Source organism: Culex quinquefasciatus, chromosome 2, assembly GCF_015732765.1.
Source record: "Culex quinquefasciatus strain JHB chromosome 2, VPISU_Cqui_1.0_pri_paternal, whole genome shotgun sequence".
In the NCBI taxonomy this organism is placed as follows: Eukaryota; Metazoa; Arthropoda; class Insecta; order Diptera; family Culicidae; genus Culex; species Culex quinquefasciatus.
In genome coordinates this window covers 84121444-84147192 of record NC_051862.1, presented here as the reverse complement: position 1 = coordinate 84147192, position 25749 = coordinate 84121444, and the positions used below count along the sequence as shown (strand labels likewise).

At 38.2% G+C, this 25749-nt stretch overlaps 2 protein-coding genes and 1 long non-coding RNA gene across 8 annotated transcripts in view; all 3 read left to right on the top strand.

Annotated features, from left to right (window-relative positions):
• The first annotated feature begins 1179 nt into the window (after positions 1–1179).
• On the top strand, positions 1180–4487 carry LOC6033391 (eukaryotic translation initiation factor 3 subunit B). The gene is made up of 4 exons (XM_001843794.2): positions 1180–1411; positions 1549–3086; positions 3483–3801; positions 3865–4487. The coding sequence occupies exons 1-4, from the start codon at positions 1297–1299 to the stop codon at positions 3957–3959; spliced, it is 2067 nt and encodes a 688-aa protein (XP_001843846.1). The 5' UTR covers positions 1180–1296; the 3' UTR covers positions 3960–4487.
• A 481-nt stretch (positions 4488–4968) lies between these two features.
• LOC119767237 lies at positions 4969–6225 on the top strand. The gene is made up of 2 exons (XR_005277408.1): positions 4969–5340; positions 5409–6225. It is a non-coding gene; the product is annotated as an uncharacterized LOC119767237 (long non-coding RNA).
• Positions 6226–9326: 3101 nt separating this feature from the next.
• Positions 9327–25749, top strand: part of LOC6033392 (kinase D-interacting substrate of 220 kDa) — a 75795-nt gene continuing 59372 nt past the window's right edge. For 4 of the 6 annotated variants that reach the window (XM_038254371.1, XM_038254369.1, XM_038254377.1 and 1 more), the window contains exon 1: positions 9327–9777. Coding sequence is in view for 1 of the 6 variants with exons in the window: in XM_038254372.1 (XP_038110300.1) it covers positions 14261–14431 (171 nt within the window). In the remaining 5 variants the exon portion in view is untranslated. Of the gene's footprint in view, positions 9778–13908; positions 14432–25749 lie in introns of those variants that run through there. The other 2 variants (XM_038254370.1, XM_038254372.1) reach the window with 2 other exon arrangements.

The following is a 25749-nucleotide window of genomic DNA, read 5'->3' as shown; positions in this document are numbered from 1 at the left end:
AAATGTTAAAATTCGAAACGAATGTACAAGTCTGAATTCAAAAAGTTTGAAAATATAGAAATTCGTAAATACAAATTTCCGAAAACCTCGGAATTATAACAATCAATCAATCAGCCTTGTTTTATAATTTCCAAATTTACTAATATCCTGATTTCCTAGTTTCCGAATATCCTAATTTGCTAATTTACATATTTCCAAATTTCTTAACTTCCTAACTTACTAAACTCCTGATTTCCTAGTATCCTAATTTCCTGATTTCCTAATTTCCTAACTTCTTAATTTCCTAACTTCCTAACTTCTTAATTTCCTCATTTCCAAATTTCCTAACTTCCTAACATCCTAATTTCCTAATTTCTTAATTTCCTTATTTTCTAATTTCTTAATTTCCTAATTTCCTAATTTCCTTGTTTCCTTATATCATAATTTCCTAATTTTCTTATTTTTTATATTTTACTAATTTGCTAATATCATAATTTTCAAATTTCCTAATTCCCTGGTTTCCTAATTTCCTGATTTTTTGATTTCCTTATTTCATGATTACATAATTTTTTGATTTCCTTATTTCATAATTACATTTTTTTTAATTTTAGTTTTCTAGTTTCAGAATTTAAAAATGTCTAATTTTTTGTCTTTTAACTTTTGAATATTTTTAATCTTTTTATTTTTTCCTCGAAAGAACCTTTAGCGCGCACACCGTCAATCGCGCTCATACCGAACTGTCAACTTTTCTTGAGGGGGCATACCGTACTTTACTATTCAATATCTTGTTTGAAATTTGAGTGACTGCTTGACTTAAATGCAAAAAATCAAAATTCTTCTGATTAAAATTTAGTAACTAAAGCTGTTTGTATTGTTTTATTAATATAAAAACTAGGGGTTGGTCAGCTTGGTTAGTATATTATTTACCAATTAAATTTGAATCGAGATTTGAAGGAAAAAAAATCAAAAACTGCTAATTTTTTCCAAGCACGCTGTCATTTCTAACATCGTCAAGCTAGTGTTTCTACTCACCACCAGGATACTTGCACATCGATTCACCAGATTAAAGTAGATTTCACCCTTTTCAAATCACCCTGCACGAAACATTTCAAGACGTCTTTTCCGCGTCACGTCATCTGTCAACGCGCCTTCCCTCTCTCCTCGCGCTGTCACTCGCTACTCGCAGCGCTGCCAACCTGGCCGCCACCAAACGCCGCTCGCTCATTCTTTTCCGGTGCCAGTTGTCAAACGTCGCAAAATTTCTCCGCTGCCGTGTCCGACAAAAATCTCCCGATTGTGCCCGAAGAAGCCGCGGAAATGGCCAAAAAGAAAGGCGACCAGTACGACAGCGATGGGGCCGAGGACCAGGACTACGACGAGGAGCCCGTCTTTGAGGATCCGGCCGGTTTCGTGGACGACGTCGGCGATGACGGTGGGTTTTGCTGGCTTCTTTGGGGGCTTTGGGTGGTTGTCTTGTTCGCGCACTAATACTAGTGAAGAGTGACCACGTAGCGATATGGGTTTAACCTTCGAGTGCCGAGGTTTGAGAGTTTCTTTTTTTTATTGCAGAACTGCTGGGAGATTTTTTGAAGCAGAAGCCGTGCGAGTCGGATGGGGTGGAGAATGTGATTGTGGTGGACAACATTCCGGTGGTTGGGCCGGCTCGGTTCCCGAAGTTGCAGGGAGTGTTGGAGAAGATCTTTAAGAATGCCGGGACGATTGTGAATATTCACTACCCGAAGGACGATGAGGAGAACACGAAGGGATTCGCGTTTATTGAGTTTAAGAATCCGGAGATGGCTGAGGAAGCGGTGAAGGCGTTCAACAACTACCGGTTGGACAAGTCGCATACGCTGCTGGTGAATCTGTTTTCGGACTTCCAGAAGTACTCGGACATTCCGAAGGATTGGAGCCCACCGGAGTCGCAGCCGTACAAGGTGCAAAATGATTTGTACACGTTCTTGTCGGAGCCGGACGCGCAGGACCAGTTCTGTGTGGTGGCTGAGTCGACGCCTGGCGCCGTGCAGGTTCAGTTCTGGCACAACACGCAACCCGAACCGGTTGAGCTGTTGACGCGTGAGCGATTCACGGAAACCTACGTCAAGTGGTCGCCGCTTGGGACGTACATTGTGACGTTCCACAAGCAGGGAGTCGTCATCTGGGGAGGTTCCAGCTTCACCAAGATCAACAAGTTTGCCCACTCCAACACCCAGTACGTGGACTTTTCCCCCTGCGAACAGTATTTGGTAACGTATGGCCCGAACGGCCAGAAGATCATCATCTGGGACATCCGCACCGGCACGGAGAAGCGATCGTTCGTGTCGGACGGCTCCTCCAACATGTCCATGTTCCGCTGGTCCCACGACGATAAGTACGTCGCACGGATGGGCGACAACGCGATCCACGTCTACGAAACCAACACGTTCTACCTGCTCGACAAGAAGTCCATCAAGGTGCAGGGCATCCGCAACTTCAGCTGGTCCCCCACGGACAACATTATCGCGTACTGGATGTCCGAGGACATTGACGCCCCTGCCCGTGTGACTCTGCTCGAGATCCCCAAGAAGATCGAAGTCCGCAACAAGAACCTGTTCAACGTCGCCGACTGCAAGATCCACTGGCAAAAGTCCGGCGATTACCTGTGCGTCAAGGTCGACCGCTACTCCAAGTCCAAGAAGGACAAAAAGGACGCCGACGTCAAGTTCCTCGGCATGTTCTACAACTTTGAAATCTTCCACATGCGCGAAAAGGACATCCCCGTGGACTCGGTCGAGGTGAAGGAAACGATCCTCGCGTTCGCCTGGGAACCGGTCGGCTCCAAGTTCTCCATCATCCACGGCGAACCGTCGAATGCGAACGTCAGCTTCTACGAGGCCAAGAAGGGCCAGGAGCCGACGATGCTCCGCAAGATGGAGAAGAAGGTGTGCAGCCATCTGTTCTGGTCGCCGCGCGGCCAGTTCATCGTGCTGGCCAACCTGCAGATGGGCTCGTTCGAGTTTGTCGACACGAACGACTTTACGATCATGAAGAGCGGCGACCACTACCGTGCGTCCGAGGTCGAGTGGGACCCGACCGGGCGGTACGTCGTGACCGGAACGTCTGGAAAGGTGAGTTCGTTAAGTTATTCGTTGAACCGGAGAGTCCATTTGAGACTATCGTGCTTAGTCGATCTTCTCTTAGTTTGCCTCCGAGAATAAGTTGATTGTGCTACTAAAATTAATGCGAAGAATTCAATTTCTTCTGCAAATTAGCGCAATCATACATTTCATTAAATTCAAATGTTGGTTAAAATCATCGGAGAGTCCATTAGAAATTATCGCTAAATTGATCTTTTCTTAGTTTGCCTCCGAGATTAAAGTTGATGTTTGCCTAAGCTTCTAAACAGAAGAGTTCCAGATATTCCTCTGTCCACTTAGGCTCTATCACACAGTTACCGATTTAAATGAGTCATCAAAGATCATTTCGCTAAACACAATCTTCCATTCTCTCTCCCCTCACCCCAGGTCAAAGAGGACCACGGCTACCACCTGTGGTCGTTCCAGGGCCGGATACTGAAGCGCGTCAACCTGAAGAACTTCATGCTGTTCCTGTGGCGGCCGCGCCCGCCAACGCTGCTGCCCGACGAGCGCCAGAAGGAGATTCGCAAGAACCTCAAGAAGTACTACGCGCAGTTCGAGAGCAAGGACCGCGTCCGGATGACGCGCGCCTCGAAGGAGCTGCTCGAGAAGCGGGCCAAGCTGCGCGAGCAGTTTGTCGAGTACCGCGCCAAGCGGGTCAACGACTGGGAGGAGCAAAAGTATCGCCGCATGCAGCTGCGAAACAGTAAGAATTCTAGCTTTTAAACTTAAAAGCTCGTCTAACACAAATTCCCTTCCACCATTCCAGATATGGATACCGATACGCTGGAGGCTGATCCAGACAATGTGGAGGAGGAGATTGTTGAAATTCTAGTACGCGAAGACACCACCCTGCTCGAGTAGTTCGTAGAAGGCAGATCCGTTTGTTGTGTGCGTCAGTTATCTCCCAAAAAGATAATTTCGCCGCTAGAACCACGATTCAACAACTTCAACCTAAAAAGGGCGTTTCATGATTTAAATTGCACCAACTAAATCTCCAGCTAGCAGCGCAGCAACTTTACCAAGCACCGAAGGAGAGAGAGAGCGGGCAAGCAGCAGCATACATTACCTCGCACTCTCGCTTTCTTGGTCCGTTTGGTTAGAATAATCGCTAGAAGGAAGAATAAAACAAAAGTGTATTCAAATTTATCAACAATTTGCCCACAGCCCACAGTAGAACCCGTTTTGGAGTTTGATCTTGAGTGAAGAGAAATTTCCAGTAGTTAGAACCACTTGTGATTGGCGAACTTGAAAGTGAAAATTGGACTCTTGCTAGTTACTATCGAATTCCGTCAGGCAATTGTGCGTTGTATTTTACTTTACTAACATGAATAACATACTTATCCATCTAACGAGTAATAAATATCCCTTATTAGTGTTCTGTAAACTCAATTGATAGCTCAACTCGGATTTTTATTTTTGTTTTGCCTACCCGGCCTGACGCAGCAAAAAATATGATGACTCTTAGAAAACAAACAAAGTCTTCAACTAGTATAGGCTTGTTTGAACTGATTGTGTTGCATACATTTTTATTTATATTTTATATTACATTGTCAATTTTGGGGAAGCAGCTTTTTTTTTAACTTTTACAATGCTTGATCAATACAAAATGAGCTATTACACTATGGCAAACAAACACTTTTTGACAATTTGTCCGCTTTGTTTGCCTGGATTTATGTGTACAAAGGTCAGTTGCACGCAGAAAAATATTTTGTAGAATCAGCCTGTACGAGGTTTGATTCAACAAAATTTTTATTGAATATAATCAACGCCGATTTTGCGTTGAAACCAACCTTGATTTTTTTTAAGGGAACACCCGCCGTCGAGCAGTTTTTGCTTTTTTCTACAATGTATTTCTTATGGGGCAAACTGTCAAAAACTGCTCGACGGCTGGTGCTTCATTCCACAAAAATCTTTTGTTATTTTGAAAAACTTGCTTTGACGTTTATTGATTGATTGTTTGTTTATTTGATCAATTTTCCTTGGACAGGAAAAGCCACTAGAATGCTGGCATAAAAACCTGCTTCTTTTCGGTTAAAAAAATACAATAAATAAATACAATTATAAAGTAAATAATGAACTGCGGCTGAAGACAGAACTCCATCGGTGGAAACCTTTACAGGAGTTCGGAACTGGCTGTTACGGGCTGGAAAGAAAATAAAATTAAAAAAGAACCTACGAGATGAATGTGGCAAATGAAAATATAGAATGGACAACTGTATCGGAACAATAAAGGAAACATGAAGTAATAGTTATAAAATATTGTTTAACTTAAAATGTCAATGGATTTAATAAGTTTCTCAACTATTTCAGGTTGAGCTAGATACAATTTCAAACGATCTTTGAAAATGCTTAGGGATGAACATAAGCCAAATTTATTAAAAAAGAAATTGAAGTAATTAGCACCTTTGAAGGTAATACTACGTTCACCAGACAAAGTGGAAACATTTGGACGTTTAAGCAGATTATGATTTCTTGTACCATGTTGGTGAGAAGAAAGTTCGAATTTTGTATTTGTATGAGTTTGATTAGATAAACTTTTATATATAAAAGAACAAACTTGAATAATGTAAATTCCTCTGACAGGCATAATGTTTTTCTCTTTAGTATATAGATCAACGGTATGACTTCTAAGTGGAAGGTTGAAAATCGATTTAAGAAATTTGTTTTGTACTATTTGAAGTTTATTTAGAAGATAATCGTAAGTATTCCCCCAGACGGCAGTTAAGTAAGACAGTAAAGAGTTGAATAAAGAATGATAGATCAGAATAAGAACATTTCTTGGAAGCTTATGCTTTATTTTAAAAACAATACCGGTTATTTTATTAAGTTTTAGAATTAACGAGTTAACATGTGAAGACCAATTAAGCCTGCTGTCCAAAAGAATACCCAAATATTTAAATTCAGATACAATATCAATATCTGGAAACTCAATTTTAGTTTGAATTAATGGGTTAGGTGTAGAAAGGCTGGAATTTTTGATATTGATGATATTTGTTTTATTAATGTTCAATGTAAGTTTATTTATTCTAAAATATTCAGAAACAATCAAAAGGTCATGTTTCAAATTTAAATCATTTACAGAATTTAGTCTACTGTTATAAAATAAAGAAGAATCGTCGGCAAATAATCTAAGATCCCCTTTAAGGCTGGTACAAATATTTTTAAAAGTTTTTGTCACCCCCCCCTTCAAAATTGGCCCGAAAAATCAGGGGGCAAAAAAAATATTTTTACAATAAACTTCAAAATTTCAATGAAAATTCAAGTGCAACCAGCTGAAATCAAATTAAAATACATTCTTCTGCGTTTAAAATCATTTTTAGCATGTTTGGGTTTATTAAAAAATCTTAAATTTTTTTGAAAATTTTCGATGCAAAATCTTTTTTTTCGATACAATTTTTATTTTTGTCAGATCTTAGATTTTTTGAAAACTAGAGATTGCAAAACAACTGAACTAGTGTAAAATGTATTTTAAAACACTTTTTTCATTTAAATGTGAAGACTATGGCTTGTTATTTAAATTTTTATATTTTTTTATTTTTTTGCCCCCCCCCCTTGACCTCGGCCAGGGCCGAGGGACAAAAACTTTTTTAAATATTTGCATCGGCCTAAGAGGTAAACGAGAAAAGTCATTAAGATAAATAATAAAAAACAAAGGACCAAGTACAGAACCTTGAGGGACTCCAACATCAATTAAATTCATTAAACTACTTATTCCATTAAAACAAACAAATTGAGAACGATTTGTAAGATAACTTTTGAATAAGTCTAAAGCAACACCGTGAATACCTGCAAATTTAAGTTTTTCAAACAAAATACGTCTATCTACCGTGTCGAACGCTTTGGACAAGTCCAAAAACAGTTCCAACACGTCGTCACGATTATCAAGATCATGTTGAATTTTATTAACAAGATCAACAACAGCATTAAAAGTTGATAATCTTTCCCTAAATCCATATTGCTGATGGCAGAAAAAATTATTACTATTTAAAAAGGTAGTTAAACGGTTGAATAATATTTTTTCGAAAACTTTGTTTATTGCAGAGAGCACAGAAATAGGTCTATAGTTGTTGAATGAGGAAGTGGAACCAGATTTATGAATTGGGGTCACTTTCGCAACTTTTAGTTTGTCAGGGTAAACACCAAGGATAATACATAAATTAAAAATTTCAGCAAGGACAGGAGAAATGATATGATTTATTTTTTTTAATGTAAAAGCATTAATATGATCATTACCGCAAGCAGTGTTATTTTTAAGTGAATTGATAATGTCAAAGATTTCAGTTTGACTAATGGGTGTAAGAAAGAAAGTAGAATTAGGACGTTTTAAAGTTTTGAATTTATTGATATTGTCATTAGGAAAGGAAGGAATTTTGTTTGCCATTTTTTCTCCAATAGAGGAAAAATAATTGTTGAATTCATTAGATATTAATTGAGCATTATTTATTTTTTCATCATTTCCAAAAGCATCAGTAATAAGCATTTCGGTTGGAAGTTTGGAATGAATTTTTCGTCCAAGAATATCATTAATGTTTTTCCAAGTATCTTTCGCATTAGTAGCGTTAGCAAATTTATTAGTGTAATATTGAGTCTGTAATGTTTTTGAGTAAGTGCGAATTTTGTTAGTTAAATCATGAATTTTTGAATCAATAGCGTTGATTCAACAAAAATCTTGATATTCAAATCAACAAAACGTTTTGTTGATTCAAATATGCCTTATTTTTCTGCGTGTGCATACATTTTGCCTTGTTTGCGTGTTCGGAGAAATGTCAAACTCAAAAAAGTGCGAGTTTGTTTGTTTGCGGAAGTGTAATGGCTCCTTAAGTCAGAAAGTCTCTCACCGTTAGATTATTAAAGCGAAAATATGTTCAAACACGCAGAAACATATTATGTAGAATCAGCCTGTACGAGGTTTGATTCAACAAAATTTTTGTTGAATATAATCAACGCCGATTTTGCGTTGAAACAAACCTTGATTTTCTCAATTCCACAAAAATCTTTTGTTGTTTTGAAAAAGTTACTTTGACGTTTAGCGTTGATTCAACAAAAATCTTGACTTTCAAATCAACAAAACGTTTTGTTGATTCAAATATGCCTTATTTTTCTGCGTGAACCAAATTATTGTTTTTAATGACCATTGCTACCACCGCGTGCTGAGAAAATAGTAAAATTTTCAATAAAATTAAGAATAAAAAAATATCTGGTTTAAATTTCAATTCCAATTTGAGTAATTTCAGCGAAGAGTGCAATGCCCTTGTGGCGCATTTCGGTTTTGTTTTGCTTTGGGCACGCTAATCTATAATTACTAATTTATGGATTAATTTCATTTGTCCGAGTAATTGAGTAATCTACGTGCGTATTGCGCCTATCAAGAAGTAGGTATTAGATTTTGACGACGCTAGTGGAGAAGCGTTAAATACAATAAAAAATGTTTTTTTTAACATACAGTTTAATTTTTTTAAATAAATGTAAAAAACCAAGCACATTTTTCTGAAATTATCCCTGTAGTGCTAAATGTTGTGTATTCTTGCCGTAAAAGGTTTCTTTTCCAATTAAAAGTAAAATACTTTTACCCATACAACGTTTTTTCCCATAAATGCATAGTAGTATCAAAAACATTCCAACTTTTAAATTGAAAAGTTTGAACTCTCTACGAATATTCACCAACGCGAACTTTTAATCCAACGAACGATCTTTTTAAATTTAGAGTAATTTTTCTTTGTGAGACGTGCATCATTGTCAACAATCTGCCACAGACGGCGTTTTCGGGATCTCCTTTTTGGCCGCCAAATAACATCGTTATTAGCACGAGTATTTCATATTTCTGGATGCCCGGAACATTTTGTTAAAAATTTATAAAGGACAATTCATAAATTGATGAACCCCGGAATGGATCAAATTTCATTAAAACCAAAACATAAAGTTGATTCAATGTTGGTTTTGTTGTACACCCTGACCAAAAATCATGATTTTCTGAGTTCAATATCCCACCAGTTCAACCCATATAACCATTTTTATGGTTGTAGTACCTGAACTCAAAAAATCGTATGAAAACCAAGATGAAAACTGGGATATTGAACTCAGAAAACCATGATTTTTGGTTAGGGTATAGAATTGGATCATTACTGTACTGTTTACTCCAATCACAAAAATTCACCACGTGGGTTAGCTCCCACTTTTCCACCCCGTCACTGCTTTGTTTTTTGTGCGTGAAAAAGAACTGTCAAACTCGGACCAAGGAGGAAAACTCGCTCAAAATCGTCTCCTCCGTCTGGCGTATTTTTATCTCGCGGTCTCGCGCAAGTGAAATTAATCGAAAATAATTGTTTCAATAGTTCACTTTCCGGTTCCGAACGCGATCCTGCCAAGTTTGCGCATCGTATGCAACTGCCTGCATATAAAGTTACGCGTAAATTGAATCGTTTTCTGTGGAATCATTTGAGCACAAAGTGGAAAAGGGGACAAAAGTATTGTGCAAGCCTTTCTCCGCCGTCACCTCTTTCTTCGTGACATTGAAAATATCGGAGCAAAATCAAGTGCAATTGGAAAATATTTGTGCTGTCCCGTTTGTGCCCTCCAGCCCCAACGAGTCCTTTGGAAGGAGAACCTGGTTTGAAGTTGGAGTTTAACACGGAATCCGTTCTGGGATTGATAGAGTAGATTTTTTTAAAGCGAGAGTCAGGTAAGTTGAGGCCATTCTCGGTACCCTTTCCCACAAATTCATTCATTGGTTCTATTTTAACATCACACCCTCTTCACTCATCACCTCATTGAGTTTATTATTGGAAAATGGGAGGAAATCTCCGTCCGTTCCGGATTCCAAACGCAAACATACGACAGACAAACGAGACCAGACCAGACTCTATTTACTCTTGATTTACTTCCAAATTTAATCTGCGTCACACATAAGACGACGACGACGAGCACGGAATGACACAGATTCATATGCAAATGATTCAGTAGCAACATCCGCAACGCGAAGAGTAAAATTCACAGCCAAATATCGGCCTCCAATTGACCCTCAAGTTCATTAACGGAAAGCAAAAACGCGACGAGGAATCTATTTTGGGTTGAGTGACCGCGGGGCCAGTTGCACGACACTTAGTGGGTCCCGTCTCTAATAGCCCGAAGAGTGTTCGAGGGCTTTCTGCTATTTTTATAAATTCTTTATTAAAAATTCTCACAACGCGTACAATAATCGGCGGAGACATCACCTCCATTGTCGCCGTTGGTTATTTTCCGCTTCATTTCGCTTCACGACGATATTTCGCTTGTGTGTGGTTTTTCTTTCTTTTTTGCGAGCGGAGAAACGGGAAGGATTTATTGCCGGTCGGATTCACATATTGTCAGCTGTTGGTAAACACGCACTGAGGGGTGCGGGAGGTTGGCGCTATCTGCTAAGGAAAGTTGGCGAATCGGTGATTACTACTGTTTTGGTTGCTGGTGTGTGGTGATCGGTGTTGATGATACATTGCATCGGACCGTTCAGAGTGTTTATAAAGTAATTAGCAGGGTTGATGCATGGTTGAACGCTCGATAAGCTTGCAATTTTCCCACGCTTGTTAAAAAGCAAATAGATTTTTTTTTTGTTGAATTCAAATCGTTCAAAATCAAAGTTTTTAAAAACATAATACGAAAAACATGTTCTGATTGTGTTCTCTAGAGACTTAAAAAATAAAATAAAATTAAATAATTGAAATAACAAGCTACAATTTCAACATTTAAATGAAGACAACATTACGCACTATACACCCGTACAGTTGATAAGCAATCGTTAGTTTTAAAAATGTAAAATTCGACTTTTTGCGAAAAAAAAAACTGAACTGTACTTGTACTGTAAACTGTAAACGGTACTGTACATCGAAAATTCATTAAAATTCAAAAGATTTTTGATTCAACCCAAACATGCTTAGAATAATTCTAAACGCATTTTAAATGGATTTTAGGCGAATGCACCGAAACTTCCCTTAAAAAATTAAACTTTTTTGAGAACATATTTTTCTTGCCCCCTGATTTTTCGGGCCGCAAAAAAATTTATTAAAATTTGTACTAGCTTTATAACAAAAAAGTGATGTAAAAAAATCTTTTAAAAATGTTGTGATAAACTATGTTGAAATATCAATTCTTTTGCTTTTGTGTGTCCAAAGAACGCTGAATGATGATGGGAAAGTATAATTTGTATTAGACTTGGGTTATGCTGATACACCTTTTTCAGTCCCGGGCAACGATGCCAGATTATTTTATGAGAGATCTGTATTTCCTTAAAAATACATTTGTATTTCATCTGTATCATGGCGAATTTGCGAATATAGAAGACATTTTTAAATGTTAAACAGCTGATTTAAGATTTTTTATCATGTTTAAGAATAATTCAACTACTAAATTGTTGAATTTGTTTGAATATAATCATGTAAAAAATCTGTATATGCAGATTTTTTTTATATTTTTGGGATCGAAAAATCTGTAAAATACAGATTTATCTATATATCTGGCATGGCGGGTCTCGGGTGTTAGGTGATGGCAGCCATCTCGGCGCACCTACTTCTCCCTACCAAAATTAACAGAATCAAACAGTTACACTTTTCAAAACAAATGCGGAAAAGTTCTACTTTTCAGCACTGAAAGGGATGCTGAAAAATTAAACTATTCAGCAATATTATCAAAAAGTATTACTTTTCAACATTGTTTTGATTTATACAGTTAATTGACAAAATACATTCGATGGGTGTTTTTCGGAATTGCAAAAATTGTGGTATGGAACTCGTTGCAAAACTTATTTTTCTCAGCACCTTGTTGCATTAACTACTATTCTGCCGTTCTACGCATAATTGTCCCATGTCATTTTTTGACGATTTTGACTTTATGACATTTTAAAGTTTAGTTTGACGTGTACTTTAAGAAAAACACATAAAATCTAGTACTTTGTTCAGAAACTCATTAAAAACAACACCAAGTCTGTTTGTCCCATCGTTAAACTTCTACGCATAATTGTCCCATCAAGTATTTTCTTACACGGAATTATTAGTTTTACGAAGCATTATGTCTTGTTTACCTGTTGTATAGCAAGAAAATCACAAATGAGGGTGATACACTGCTAACGGGGGCGATTAGGGACACATAGGGCAAATAGGAACCTACGGGACAATTATGCGTAGAAACACAGAAATCAGTCGAAAAATTTCAATCGCGTTTTTCTCAGTTGCACTCTTTTGAACATGGGACAATTATACGTAGAACGGCAGTATTCCTGTCACAAGTTTTTGAGGCGTCTTAATTTCAGGTCTCATAAAACGTTTGAATAGTAAGGCGTCGGTTTTACGCACTAAAAACAAAACCGAAAAACCGACGCCGATCTAACTTTTCGAATAGGCAACCGGATGTATGCCATCTACTGGCCAAAAAATCAAATTTAATTCATCATAATTTCTATTTTGCAAGACCATTTTTCATATTTTTGTTGGCACACACATCCACACGCAAGATGAGAGCTTAACTGCTTAACGAAAGTCGCCATCAATATCTTTTCACTTGCGCTAACGTTTTCAAGGCGCTTAAGATATGAAATTGCTTCCAACTACCGGCGACATGTTCTTTTGAACATTAGTTAGTCACTCAGTTTAAAAATAATCCCGAAATATGTAAATAATTAGCAAAGGCCATAAAAAAAAAAAACACAAACGCGCCAAGTCTTTTGACTTTTAACTTTTGACGACCCATTCCAATCGAAGGCTGAAGAAACCCAAGCGAGAAGCGAAGGCAAATAAAGAACAAAGGGTGGCCACCAACACCACCAGCAGCGCCTGTTGGAGTGAGTCAGTGATGCCAGGAAACTTTCTCTATAAATTCTACTTTTCGTGAGTGTTCGCTTGAAATTTCATCACAATTGGCAGCACTAAGCAGACCCAAAAGAGTGCTGGAAGAAAAAAAAGAACTAGCTGAAAATAGGAAAATGGGCGTGGCCCAATGCATTCTCGTTAGACTAGAATACATTTGGGAATTATTTTTTTAATGCATTTAAAAGGAATAGCATGACTTTTAGTAACAGTGAAAATAAACAGAAATGTTCACAAAAAGTTGCTCTACTCGTTGGTGTACTTGGTTTTAGTAAATTTCAAGGAACATTCCATTAGGCTTAAAATGGGTACATTTCCCCTACTTAAAAAATTAGTTATTCGTAGAAGTAGTTCTATGATCTGAACGTCCTAATTTAAAATACTCTAATGGACATCCCATATAAGGAAACGTTAGGGTTCATGTGGTCCTAAAACAATTTATTTGAATGACCTATTTTATGTAAAACTGGACAAATACAAAAATCTAAATGCGTTTTTCAGACGATGGCTTTTAAAAATTATTATGGAAACTTTTAAAATAAATGTTACCAATAATTATTTTACTTTATTCTTAAATCTAAGCTAGGCAACTGTTGTAAAATGTCCAATCGAGGTTCGAGTTACCGTGCGCCTCACAGCCTGAGTCACCTAATAAATTCAATCATGTCTAATCGACGGTTGTTTATTAAAATGCACCTTTGGGAGACGCCTCATGCAAATCGCTTATTTTAATTAGAGCGTTCATTGCCTGAACTGGCAACAATATTCCTCGCTCTATTTCCTCTCGCAAAGTTTTAAATATTAAAGAGAGAATAAATGCGGCACAAAACACTCATCAGTCCACTCTAGCTACGGGATGTTTCAACCGTGAACTTTTGTTTATTAAAACAAAATGTACGTGTGTGAGTACGTGCGCCCATCATCCAGAGGAGCATTTTGCTGATAAGCCTTCTTGTTAGGACTACCTCATTCTCGCGGTGAACTACTGCTTTGCTCAATCTCGGCCGGTCGCCATTAGCCGACCCGGCCGCGGGATAGAGATAGAACGAGTCGATGCACCCGTCCGTCCCATATGGAAGCTGAATACACGGGATTTGAACCGTTTTTTTACAGCAGGTCTTGTCTAGTCTCGACGAGACATTTAACACGAGCGCAAGAAAGTTAAATCGGTCGTTTTTTTTTAGTGTTTTAACGTAACAGTTGATTTTAAATGTTTAAGTTTTAATTTAGTTTAGTGCAGAGAGGTTCATCAAAATTGTGCAAAGTTTCAATACTTTAAAGCAATGTTTCGGTGAAATAAAGTGCGAGTGCCCCACCAGTGACATCAACAAAATGGACAACAGTAATCGTCCCTTTCTGAAGAATCGTGCCATGTCGGAGCTGTCGCCGTTGGCCCAGCCGTCCAGCAGTACGGACATGCATCGGAACCAGTCCTACGGCAGCATCATATCCTACGTCGGGATCCTGCGGAACTCGTTGATGAAGTCATCGTCGTCCACACAGGTATCGTTGTTGCGTACGTACCTGGTGATAGTGATAAGACAATGTGTACACAAAAGTGCTTCATAGAAGTGTGACGTTGTTCGAGGCACTTGCTGAAGTGTGGTAGGGATGGTCAAAGGCTCTTGATAAGTTACATACATTTAGGCGCATAACGTCAAATAACTTAATCATTTTTATCTAACGTTGCGAAATTTATAAACCCATAACATAATAACATTGTTAAAAATGGACAATTGTGAATTGGCTAAAAATATGTGCCAATCATAATATGATATTATCCTCTTATAAAAAAAACTCAGGAAATTCAAATCACGTTAAAAAGTTAAAAAAGAAAATGTACTATCTCAGACCTCAAAACATATTTTCATAATGGTTAAACATTCTGAGCAAATGTGCGCCCACACTGTTTTTTCCATAGAAAAACCTGTTTGATAGCTGCTGATTATTGCTGAACTATAAATTCACACAAAAAAAAAATACTCTAAATTTAAAAAGATCGCTCGTTGGATTTAAAGTTTGCGTTGGTGAATATTCGTAGAAAGTTCAAACTTTTCAAAATGATTTTACACTTATTTTACACTTATTTTTAAAAATTTAAACAGTATGTTAAAAAAAAACTTTTTTTTTGTATTTAACGCTTCTGCCCAAGGTAGGACAACATCCGAGTCTAAGCCAAAGCTGTACCGATTCTTACGGTACGCCACCGGTCAATTCTGAATACCCCAGGCTGGACGGTTCCGGGTGGTGGTTTCGACGCGCGTAAAGAACAGGATGGGAGTTCCCGATCCTGGAAGCGCATTCGGAACATGGGGTTGATGAGGCCCTCGGAACGGAATTTGATTTTGAGCACTGTCCAGGTCCATTCGGCTGAAGCTGCACCGTCGCGAGGTGGGCGGGAAGGTGCTAAAAGTAAGGGAAAGTATGTTAAGTTGGCTGGTTATCCACTGCACACATTCTCAATACTCACCGGTGTTGTAAACCCCAGCGCTGACCACCTCCGATTATGCCGCTTTTCGTCGTACTCCTCTTCGTTGGATCCTTCTACTCACCGTGGAAATTCACTTTCTCGCACTTGTCCAAAAACCGAAAGTTAATCTTTTTCAACGCAATCTCGTTGTTCACGCAACGCTTCGGCTGCGCCATCTCCTCGATGATTTCGCCCTGGTCCTCGCGCAAATTGACCTTCAACCACCAATCCCGGGCCAGCACCACTGAATACAACCGGTGCGAATCCACATTCCTACCTCTCATCCTACAAAAACAAACAAAATCAATCACAACCACTCAAGCTTCCTTTTTACGCATTCCGACCGTGGAACAGCTGTAGTTCCTGCAGGAAGCTGGACTTGCCCTTTTCGAGCACTTGACCTCGTCCCGCTCCCGCACCACCCTCCTTCGAAGGCGTTCCGCTGCTGCTGTTTGGCTCACGAAGGTTTCCGCGTCCGATTCCTGGCTGCTGCCACGGTCGGCTTTGCTTTGCGTCCTAGACCCTGCACCAGCACCACCGGACCCACCAAAGTGTTTGTTTACATTTGCGACTTAGGCGTGTACGGTTACACGAGAACGTCAAAATGAAAGAAATTATACAGTCGTATTAAAAGTTAATACTTTCAAATCAGTTAGTAAGGAGATTTTCAAAAACTGAAGCAGAAAAAGTTTCCATTTTTAAAACAAGAAAAAAAGTTTCCCTTTAGCAAATGTTGGCAACTTTTTAATTCAAAGCTACTTTTATCATTACAGTAATATTTTTTGTGTGTTCAGCTATTTTTATAATGTTGAATTTTAGCAGTTTAAGCAACAATCTTTGTAGGCAGAAAAAGGTAAATTTAGATGAAAGTTGGTCCATACACAGAAAAAAAAATCAATTCTCGTAATCGTAAATTAAGTTCACGAATGTGAGAACCACGAAGGAATTTATTCATGAGTTTGGTGCATTTGTGCATATATTCCTTCGTGGTTCTCGCATTCGTGAATTTAATTCACGATTTCGAGAATTGGTTTTTTGCCTTCCTCACCTTACTGAGGAAAGGCTATAAAATCACTCGAAAAACGAAATTCTTGATTTGACCTCCTAGACCCACCTTCATGTATACTTAGAGACTCAGAGCAAATGTCTGTGTGTGTGGTGGGATGTTGATCAAAAAAATTTGCACTGGATTATCTCGGCACTGGCTGAACCGATTTGGACCGTATTGGTCTCATTCGATCCGTCTTGGGGTCCCATAAGTCGCTATTGAAAATTATAAAGTTTAGTAAAGTACTTCAATAGTTATGCTAAAAAAATGATTCTAACAAAAGTCCGGAAGATTGTAAAAAGGGTGGTTTTTGCAAGAAACCCCGTCTTGTTATACATTTTTAGAAAGGTATTTGAAAGACCTTTCCAACGAGTTCAAAAGATTGAAGATCTGACATTCCTAACAAAAGTTATGCGCACTTATGAACGCGCACGATGAAAACGTTGTCCGGATCTATCATGCGATCTGTCGATGGATAGGTGATCAAAAGACCTTTTCAACGAGTTAAAAAGATTGAAGATCTGACATTCCTATCAAAAGTTACGCGCACTTAAGTGTTATTTATGCATTTTTTAAAAAACTGGATCTCATATATTTCGATGAAAACGTTGTCCGGATCTATCATGCGACCTGTCGATGGATAGGTAATCAAAAGACCTTTCCAACGAATTATGAAGATCTGACTACCCAATCTGATGGTATGTACTAGGATGTAACAAAAATGACTTTTTGGCGGGCATTCAGGGGTTTGTTCCGGTGGGCATACTGAGCCTAAATACCAAATATGAGCTTGATTGGACGTAACAGGAGCTGGCGCTCCGCCCTTCAATTTTAAATGGGATTTAACCCGTAAAAAAAGATTTTTTCAAAAATGTCACTTTTTGAGGCATTTTGGCCACTAATGCATTTACCAAAAACATCACTGGCGTATAGGCCAGATCCTTGCGCATCTTTTGGTATATATAACATTGAAGTTTGGAGCATCCTGGTGCTCGGTACAGACCTTCAAAGTTTGGCATATTTTCGAAAAATCGGTCCCAACAAAATCAAATGGCGTCTCGGGCGTCGCGAGGTGCGACGCATATCTTTTTTGCCGGGGCCGATTTTTCGAAAAAATGCCAAACTTTGAAGGTCTGTACCGAGCTCCAGGATGCTCCAAACTTCAATGTTATATATATCAAAAGATGCGCAAGGATCTGGCCTACACGCCAGTGATGTTTTTGGTAAACGCATTGGTGGCCAATATGCCTCAAAAAGTGACATTTTTGAAAAAATCTTTTTTTACGGGTTAAATTCCATTTAAAATTGAAGGGCGGAGCGCCAGCTCCTGTTACGTCCAATCAAGCTCATATTTGGGATTTAGGCTCAGTATGCCCACCGGAACAAACCCCTGAATGCCCGCCAAAAAGTCATTTTTGTTACACTCTAGTATGTACCCTCTAAATGTGAGGAAGGCAACAACCACCTAAGGGTGGATTAAGTAACGTTTTTCAGTGTACATTCCCTATGACCCTATGTCAATAAAGCTATTTTGGCAATATTAGTTTTTCCATACAATTTTGCGGGCTACAAATACAATATATATGAAAATTTCAATCATGAGATGGGATTTTGTTATCGATTTGGTGTCTTTGGCAGTTTTAGATTATAATTTTAAAACTATTCAGACAAAAAATAGTTATTTTGTATGATGTTTTTATATATTTTTAAATTTCGACGGTTTTGTTCGAACGCGAATCAGTTCAATACGGAGCGTCGGATCGAGGTGCTCTTTGTTGCGTTGGGTTCGTATAAGTCCAAGGAAGGTTCTTACGCCAAAAAGTGACAACTTTGACCACCCTAGAACCGCTTCCGAAAAGTCTGCAAATTGTTTGGGAAAAGTTACGTAAAATCCAATTTTGATCACAGGAGGCTGCATAAGCAAACAAGCTAAAAACGTCAAGACGAACAAGACGAAATTTGTCGGGTTAAGCTTTGTTTTATGGGACTGAAAAAGACATATTTTGAGCCATAGCACATGATGGTGCAAAATCTGGTTCCAGTGGAACGATTTTTTTGAAAAAAGAGGTTTAAAAAATACTGCAAAAATTGTCGGAAATGTGATTAAAAAATTAAAAGCTAAATCAAATTTCCAATCGAAACTTTTGATAAAGTGCACCAGCGGACAGTTAGTTTCTGAGATTAAACCTCAGAAAGAATTCAAATTGATGGAAATAAGTTTTATTTTTCAACAGACGATATCTCTAAAACTATTGGTTTGATTTACAATGTAATGTAAAAAAAATGGTCTAAATTATAAAATGAGCCTTGATTTTAAAACATCGAAATTAACTTTATTTAATAGATCAAAAGAAAATAATAAATGCAAAGTCATCATTGAAATTTTGAGAATTTTACAACTTAAAGTTTCAGAGAGAAAATTGTAGGACATTTCCTCATCTTTTCAAAAATATGTTTCTGGGGAAGTGATATTCCCTCAAAGAGTATTTTTGAATGAACAAAAAACCAAAAGAATACACAAAAGTATAACCAAAAGCGGTTATAACTTGAGAACGATACATTTAATCAACAAATTGTGAGGTAATTGGCAATTGCAAGCATTTCATACATTTGCATACTAGGGTGGTCCAAATCCGGACTTTTTTGGGGCTACCCCCTGAAATCAAAGATTGACCCATCACTAGGCTAAATTCCAAATTTGAGCTCATTCTGACCACGGGAACCCCTCCCTCCAATCGCTTAAAGTTTGTATGGGAAAAATCGTCAAAATATATGGAGAAAAGCAACTGTTTTACTTTTTTACCTGTGTAAGGTGCCATAATTATCCGATTCTTTCCATTTCTCAAATGTAGAACCTTCATTATATTTAGAACAACTTTCCCGAAGACACCATATTTTTAGGATTTTTTCCCGCGAAGTTATTAGCGCCCAAAACTGACCATTTTTGCGCAGCCAGCTGTAAGGGGCTACCTAACAACGATGTTTATTTCCAATTCGTACACGCACGTGCTCTCTCTCAGGTTCAAACTCTCTCACAAGCTTGCTCGCCTGCCTGCCTGCCTGTTTACCTACGCGCGCGCGCTGTTTCTCTGCTTGGACTTTTGTCGTCATCGTCGTTTTCGTTTGCTATCCGCTGCGCTGCGTTCTTGACATCTGGAGTTTTTTTTTTTTTTTGAAAAGGTCCAATAAACCAAATTTTCAGTTTTTGCTTTGTGGGTGTTTTTTAATACCCCTGACTCAAGGCGGTTTCAAAAACACCCAAAAAGCAAAAACTAGAAATTTGGTTTATTGGATCTTTCAAAAAAAAAAAAAAAAAAAAAAAACTCCAGACATGTTTATTATAATGTTGAACTAAAACACCAGGTTTGTTTTGAGATATAAAATTTAATGTAATATGTGATCAACAATAGATATCATATTATAAGAACGTGTGAGAGAGAATACAAATTTGATGAATTAGTTCATCCATGAATCGTCATCTGTTCAGATCGAAACCTAATTGCAAACGTTTAGGATTTTAATTTATCTGCTTTTGTTACAAGAAATACCATGCAGTTTTTTTAAATAAAAAATGAAGGAATTTTCTTTAGATTTTTTTAAAAACTGAATCCAAATGAGTATCTTAAAGGAAGGCCGCAACTGCAAGATCTGAAGGTAGTTAATGATTGTGCAGAAAGAGATGTTTCCTGAATCGAAAAAATTACAGGTAAACTGACAAAAAATGATAAACAGTTGCAATATTTGTTGCAGGTGGTCTAGGAACACAGAAAGAAATTTCCAGAAAGAAAAAATAATAATTTTAGAGAGAATGAATGAAAATTTGCAGCAATAATTGTAAAATTGCCTTGATTTGTTCTCATTCGTACTAAAGTATATTTTTGTTAAACTACCTAAAGGAACAACATTTGTATTACCTGAAGATTTTTTTTAAATAATTGAATCATTATCATGTTTCTTTAGCATATACGAAAAACTGTGTGTAATGTTTGGAAAAGCAAACAAACCCTGTTCTTATGACATTTGCTTTAATTTTTTAATCGAGCCTAAGCTGTCTTTTCTTTAAACTTTTTTTTTCAGCACAGTTTTTTTTTTATTTTTGACATAATTTAAGAATGTATATGCTAAATATATCTCAAAACAATCCTGCTATTTAAGTTGAAAATTATAATAAACATGCCAGAAACGCAGCGCAGCGGATAGCAAACGAAAACGACGACGACGACAAAAGTCCAAGCAGAGAAACAGCGCGCGCTTGTAGGTAAACAGGCAGGCAGGCGAGCAAGCTTGTGAGAGAGTTTGAACCTGAGAGAGAGCACGTACATGTACGATGGAAATAAACATCGTTGTTAGGTAGCCCCTTACAGCTGGCCGCGCAAAAAGGGGCAGTTTTGGGCGCTAATAACTTCGCGGGAAAAAATCCTAAAAATATGGTGTCTTGGGGAAAGTTGTTCTAAATATAATGAAGGTTCTACATTTGAGAAATGGAAAGAATAGGATAATTATGGCACCTTACACAGGTAAAAAAGTAAAACAGTTGCTTTTCTCCATATATTTTGACGATTTTTCCCATACAAACTTTAAGCGATTGGAGGGAGGGGTTCCCGTGGTCAGAATGAGCTCAAATTTGGAATTTAGCCTAGTGATGGGTCAATCTTTGATTTCAGGGGGTAGCCCCAAAAAAGTCCGGATTTGGACCACCCTATTGCATACCCATTTTGTATGAGGTATGACCAGTCCCATAAATTTCACAGAGACTTGTATTACCTGTGCAAAATGACTTCTTTCGACACAGGTAGGTAAGGACGAAATTTCATCCAAATCAAAAAAGTACATAGAAAAGTCGATTTTCGGAAACAGAGAGAATTACTTTTGAGTAAAACGTCCAAAGTTTGAAAAACTGATTTGCCATTAAGTTGATTGTAATCGCTAACATACAAATATTGTTTGCTAATTGTATTCAAATGCTTTGCTCTTTAGAGATTTAAACATTGTGTATAGTTCTGAAATCAAAATCAAAGCTCTTATCAGCTAATCTTGAGCAAACAGCAACACAACTATAACTGCGACTGTTAAGTTCTCTGAATGTTTCGAATTGCAAACTGATAGAACTCAGTACTGGCCTGATTGATAGGGTTGCTCCTTAATTCGGAAGAGCGAATGTAGCTGCCCAGTTGAATTAACACCCAATCAGCCTCTGAACCACCGCGATATCATAAATTATCAGCCGCTACCCAGCGGCTCATCACTCGTCGTTGATCCCTCAACAATCGTTAGAAAATTTATAGCGTCCCATAAAGCATCGCCCTGCTGTTTGAGCAGAGAGTCGGATCGTTTTCGTTATAAAATGTGACAACTGTATATCTTATCTTAACAGTTAGCACAGTGTACAGTGTGTGTACCAGAGTCCAGCTTGAATTGCCAGAAGGAAGATGACGCGGGATATCAAAGACAACAACTGCAAAACGAATGTGATGATCAGCATGAGTTGTCATCTAAAGCTATTAAAAGTGGAAAAACTAATTCAACCGGTACTTCCTCACTTGTAACACGACTCGCATTACAAGTGATAACGGCAATTTAGCAAAATGTAATATACACACCCCATTAAGGGGGTACACTCGATTGCCTTGACACTTCGATAGCCGTGTCCGGTTGATGGGCAGCAGATGATTTGCACTCGTTGATAACAGTCTTACACACATAGGTATTGTTCCATTAGGCCTGAGGAAGGAGAGAATGCCCGTGAAATTCAACCACAATGACAACGCGTTCAGTCGCCGCTATGATAGACTGCTAATCGTGTAGGGTGACTTGGGGGTTGATTGAGACTTGGAATTGCTTTAAATACCTTTCGCGAGCGAACACGACCCGCCATGGCCAATCGCCTCACACAGCGAAACAAATACTTCGCGAATTTCTTCGCCTACTCCGTCCGTCAACCCGAATCACAAACGAATACGTTCAGAGAGGAGAGAATCCATCAAAGAACCAGCAAGGCGCTCACTTGGCCTGCAATATGACAGTTTGCCGTCAATTTAGACTTGGCATGGTGGAAACTGCTGTCAAATGGGTTTTTTTTGTTGTGTTATCAACAAAACTGCGAAACATTTTTGATAACATTGTTTTTAAACAGTTTAATAAATTATCAAACCGAGCCGATCGCCTTTCGAGTTAGCTTTGAGCGATATAGAGCAATCATTCTGTACTACCCGATTGGAGTGAGAGTGAGAGAAAAGAAAGAGTACTCAGTAGCGATTGGTGTGGAATAGACAAACGGTAGAAATCTGTCAGAGCAGTTTTTCCGTCGCGTTTGATTTGTGATCGCGAGTGAATGAGTCTTTCTAGAGCAATCAGGACCATTGCTTAAATACTAGAATTCGTCGACGTACCGGACGAGCAGCGATGCTACTTAAGAGGTTTCGAAACATATTTTTTGAGTTTTTTTTTTTTTTTTGTTCAAGCCTTGTTTTTTTCAAGACAATTCTCTTATGCGTTCTAGCATCCCTTATGCCTGCCATTTTCCCATACTGCACCTATTCCGCTATCTTTTCACCGTATAATTACGGGTAGATCAGTGACACCGGTGTGAAAAATTGTGATGATAATTTTTGCTCGCTGTCTCTCGTTCGTTCTCGTTACCAACGAGATAAAGAGATAGTGATAGTGAGAGCAGGAAGGGGAATCGAGTCGAGCGAGCAAGAGACACACTAGCAAGTATCGCACAAATATGGCCTTTGCGTTGCAATTGGTTTTTGTTTGCAGATGTGTAAACTAATCATACAAGAATTTTAATCATCATCGTCGTCGCCGCCGTACTCGTTGTTATCCTCCTATTGTTGGACGTCAGTTTACGACGGTCGTTGGTTGTTTGCTCGGTGGCGGCTCAGTCTGGTCGGAGGGTTTGTCGCGACTTGCGATGGGTTCGCGCGCGAGGCTTCACACAGTTTAATGTTTTAGTAGCAGCGCTAGACGTGCTCCTGATTAGATACATCGTGGTCGTTGCTCGTAGTTGGAGGGCCGGTGCGTGCGCGGGTTTAGATTTTTTGCAAAGTGTTTTGTAAGGCTTAAGGGTTTGTTTGAAGATTGCAACCAGTGAAGTAGGTTAAGTGAAGAAAATATAAACGATTGCAAATATTTAGTTCTTATTGGTCGTGTGCATATTTGCAAGGATTAAATTGCGTGGTTAATTAACCACCATAATGAGGCCAATGTGTGCCGAGTCTGATACAGTGAAAGGTTTCAAGGAAAAGCAGTGGAGAGAAGATCATAAGGCTCAACTATAAAATGTGACATTCAATTGAACCGTTTTACAAAAGTACATAGCATTGATTTCTCTTATGCATAAATTTGTGATAACGTTTGCCGCTCTAGTTTTAAGATTGAGGAAAAAGGAAAAAAAATAGAGAAGAGTTAAAACAAAATTGTTTACTTTCATACAACGTTTCAAGTTAAACTTATTCTAAAATGAATGAAAACTTGATAAATGAAAGCCTTCATGCAAATTGGAGCTTAAACTTTTACATACAATATAAAAAATGGAATGTTTTTTCAAAGTACTAGATAAGGTTATTTTGAGTTTTGACCTTGAACAACCTATCAAAGATTTGTAGGGAGCTCGGGCTTATATAAAACATGCTGTATAAATCCAGTTGTAATAAAAGTTGCCAGAAATCAACTCAAAACCATAGTTTCAATAGTTTGAAGATCTGGCAACCCTGGCTCATGTTAAAACATTTCATGTGATATTTAAGTTTTTATTGCAGCCGAATGTCACTTGTATGCACGGAAACTATGTCCGGATTCCTCATCCGACTTATTGTTGTCGAGAAATCTTCTCAATGAGTTTTAAAGTTTGAAGATCTGATTACCTTATCTCAAGTTATGACCACTTAAGTGATATTTTTGTACTTTTGTGAAGCCGGATTTCTCTTATTTGCAACTAGGGCCAGTAAATGTCTTGGTCAATGGAAAGTGGGGCAAATCGGGACACAAAGTTCACAATCATTAAACAGCTGTAACTCAGACAAAATTCGACGGAATTTCAAAATTTAAAAAGCACTGCAAAGAATCTCACATCAAATCTACACCCAAAACTGGCAGCGCTAGTCCGAGAAAATGATGGTCTCGAGTCGAGAGAATAGTGGTACCATTCACGGACGCAGAGAACACAGCTCGAGATGGGCGATAGAACTATTCTCTCGAGGTTCATTTGCAAAAAAAGTTCATCCGTCAAACAAAAAACCGGAAGTGTCGACAACGGGAATCGAACCAGAGACCTTTGACAAACCAATCCAATGACTTAGCTGCCTCGGCCACCACAGCTTGGCGACCAAGGAGAAGTCAGAAGTCGATGTATGACACTTGTTGGAGATTTATTGATTCAACTAACGAATGAACTCATTTGTTATGATGGTGTGAGTTGGGGACCATTATTCTATCGATTTTGGCACTGAGCCCTCAATAAATTTTGAGAGAACGATTATCTCGACTCTGAATTTTGGGTGTAATGTTGATCAAATTATGCATTTTAGTGAAAAAATAGCATAATTTTGAAACACAAATAAGAAAGTGTTCTATTTAGATATCATCTCAATTTGACCTGGAGCTCAAATCCGGCATAAATGAATCGAGCCAGTTCTGAAATATTTAAGTAAAGTTTTTTCTTGTGCTCCACACACACTTTTGTTCTGAATTTGATTTTTAGTTGATATGAACTTGAGTTAGGTTGGGAAGGTGTTTTTGAGAAATTCATTTTCGCTACATACTTTTTTCGGGATTTTTTTTATGGATGCTTGCATGGACTATTCAATAATGCTAAATTAATAGTTAAGTCATAAGAAAAGACTCCACAATCTCCTAATCAAGTAAAAATGATTTTAAAAATATTCTATGGCTAAAACTCTTTCTAATTAATTTTAATTGAAAAATAAAGTTATACTTTTTACAATTTGCTCTTTTTTTCAATTCTATCGATATCGCTACCACGCGAAAGAGATGACATTCAGACAGCTTAGATAGTGTCGTTTTTTGGCGATTTTGCAAATACAATGAGACTGTGTTGTCAGAAGCCCCTCGCGTGTCAATCAAATTGATAACGACGTGTAGGGTGACGTACTCTGGATCTTCGTTCAGGTTCCAGGTCAGAATCCATAAAGTTTGTAAGGGTAAAACAGTTGCTCCATCGCGCTAACGCTAATTTGAGTGTTAATTGGCGCGATGAGTCCCTCTTTCGCTGACGACTCTCGCTGTACAGAGCACAAGTTCAGGGTGCTCAAAATCAATATTACGATCTATTCCTGGGAA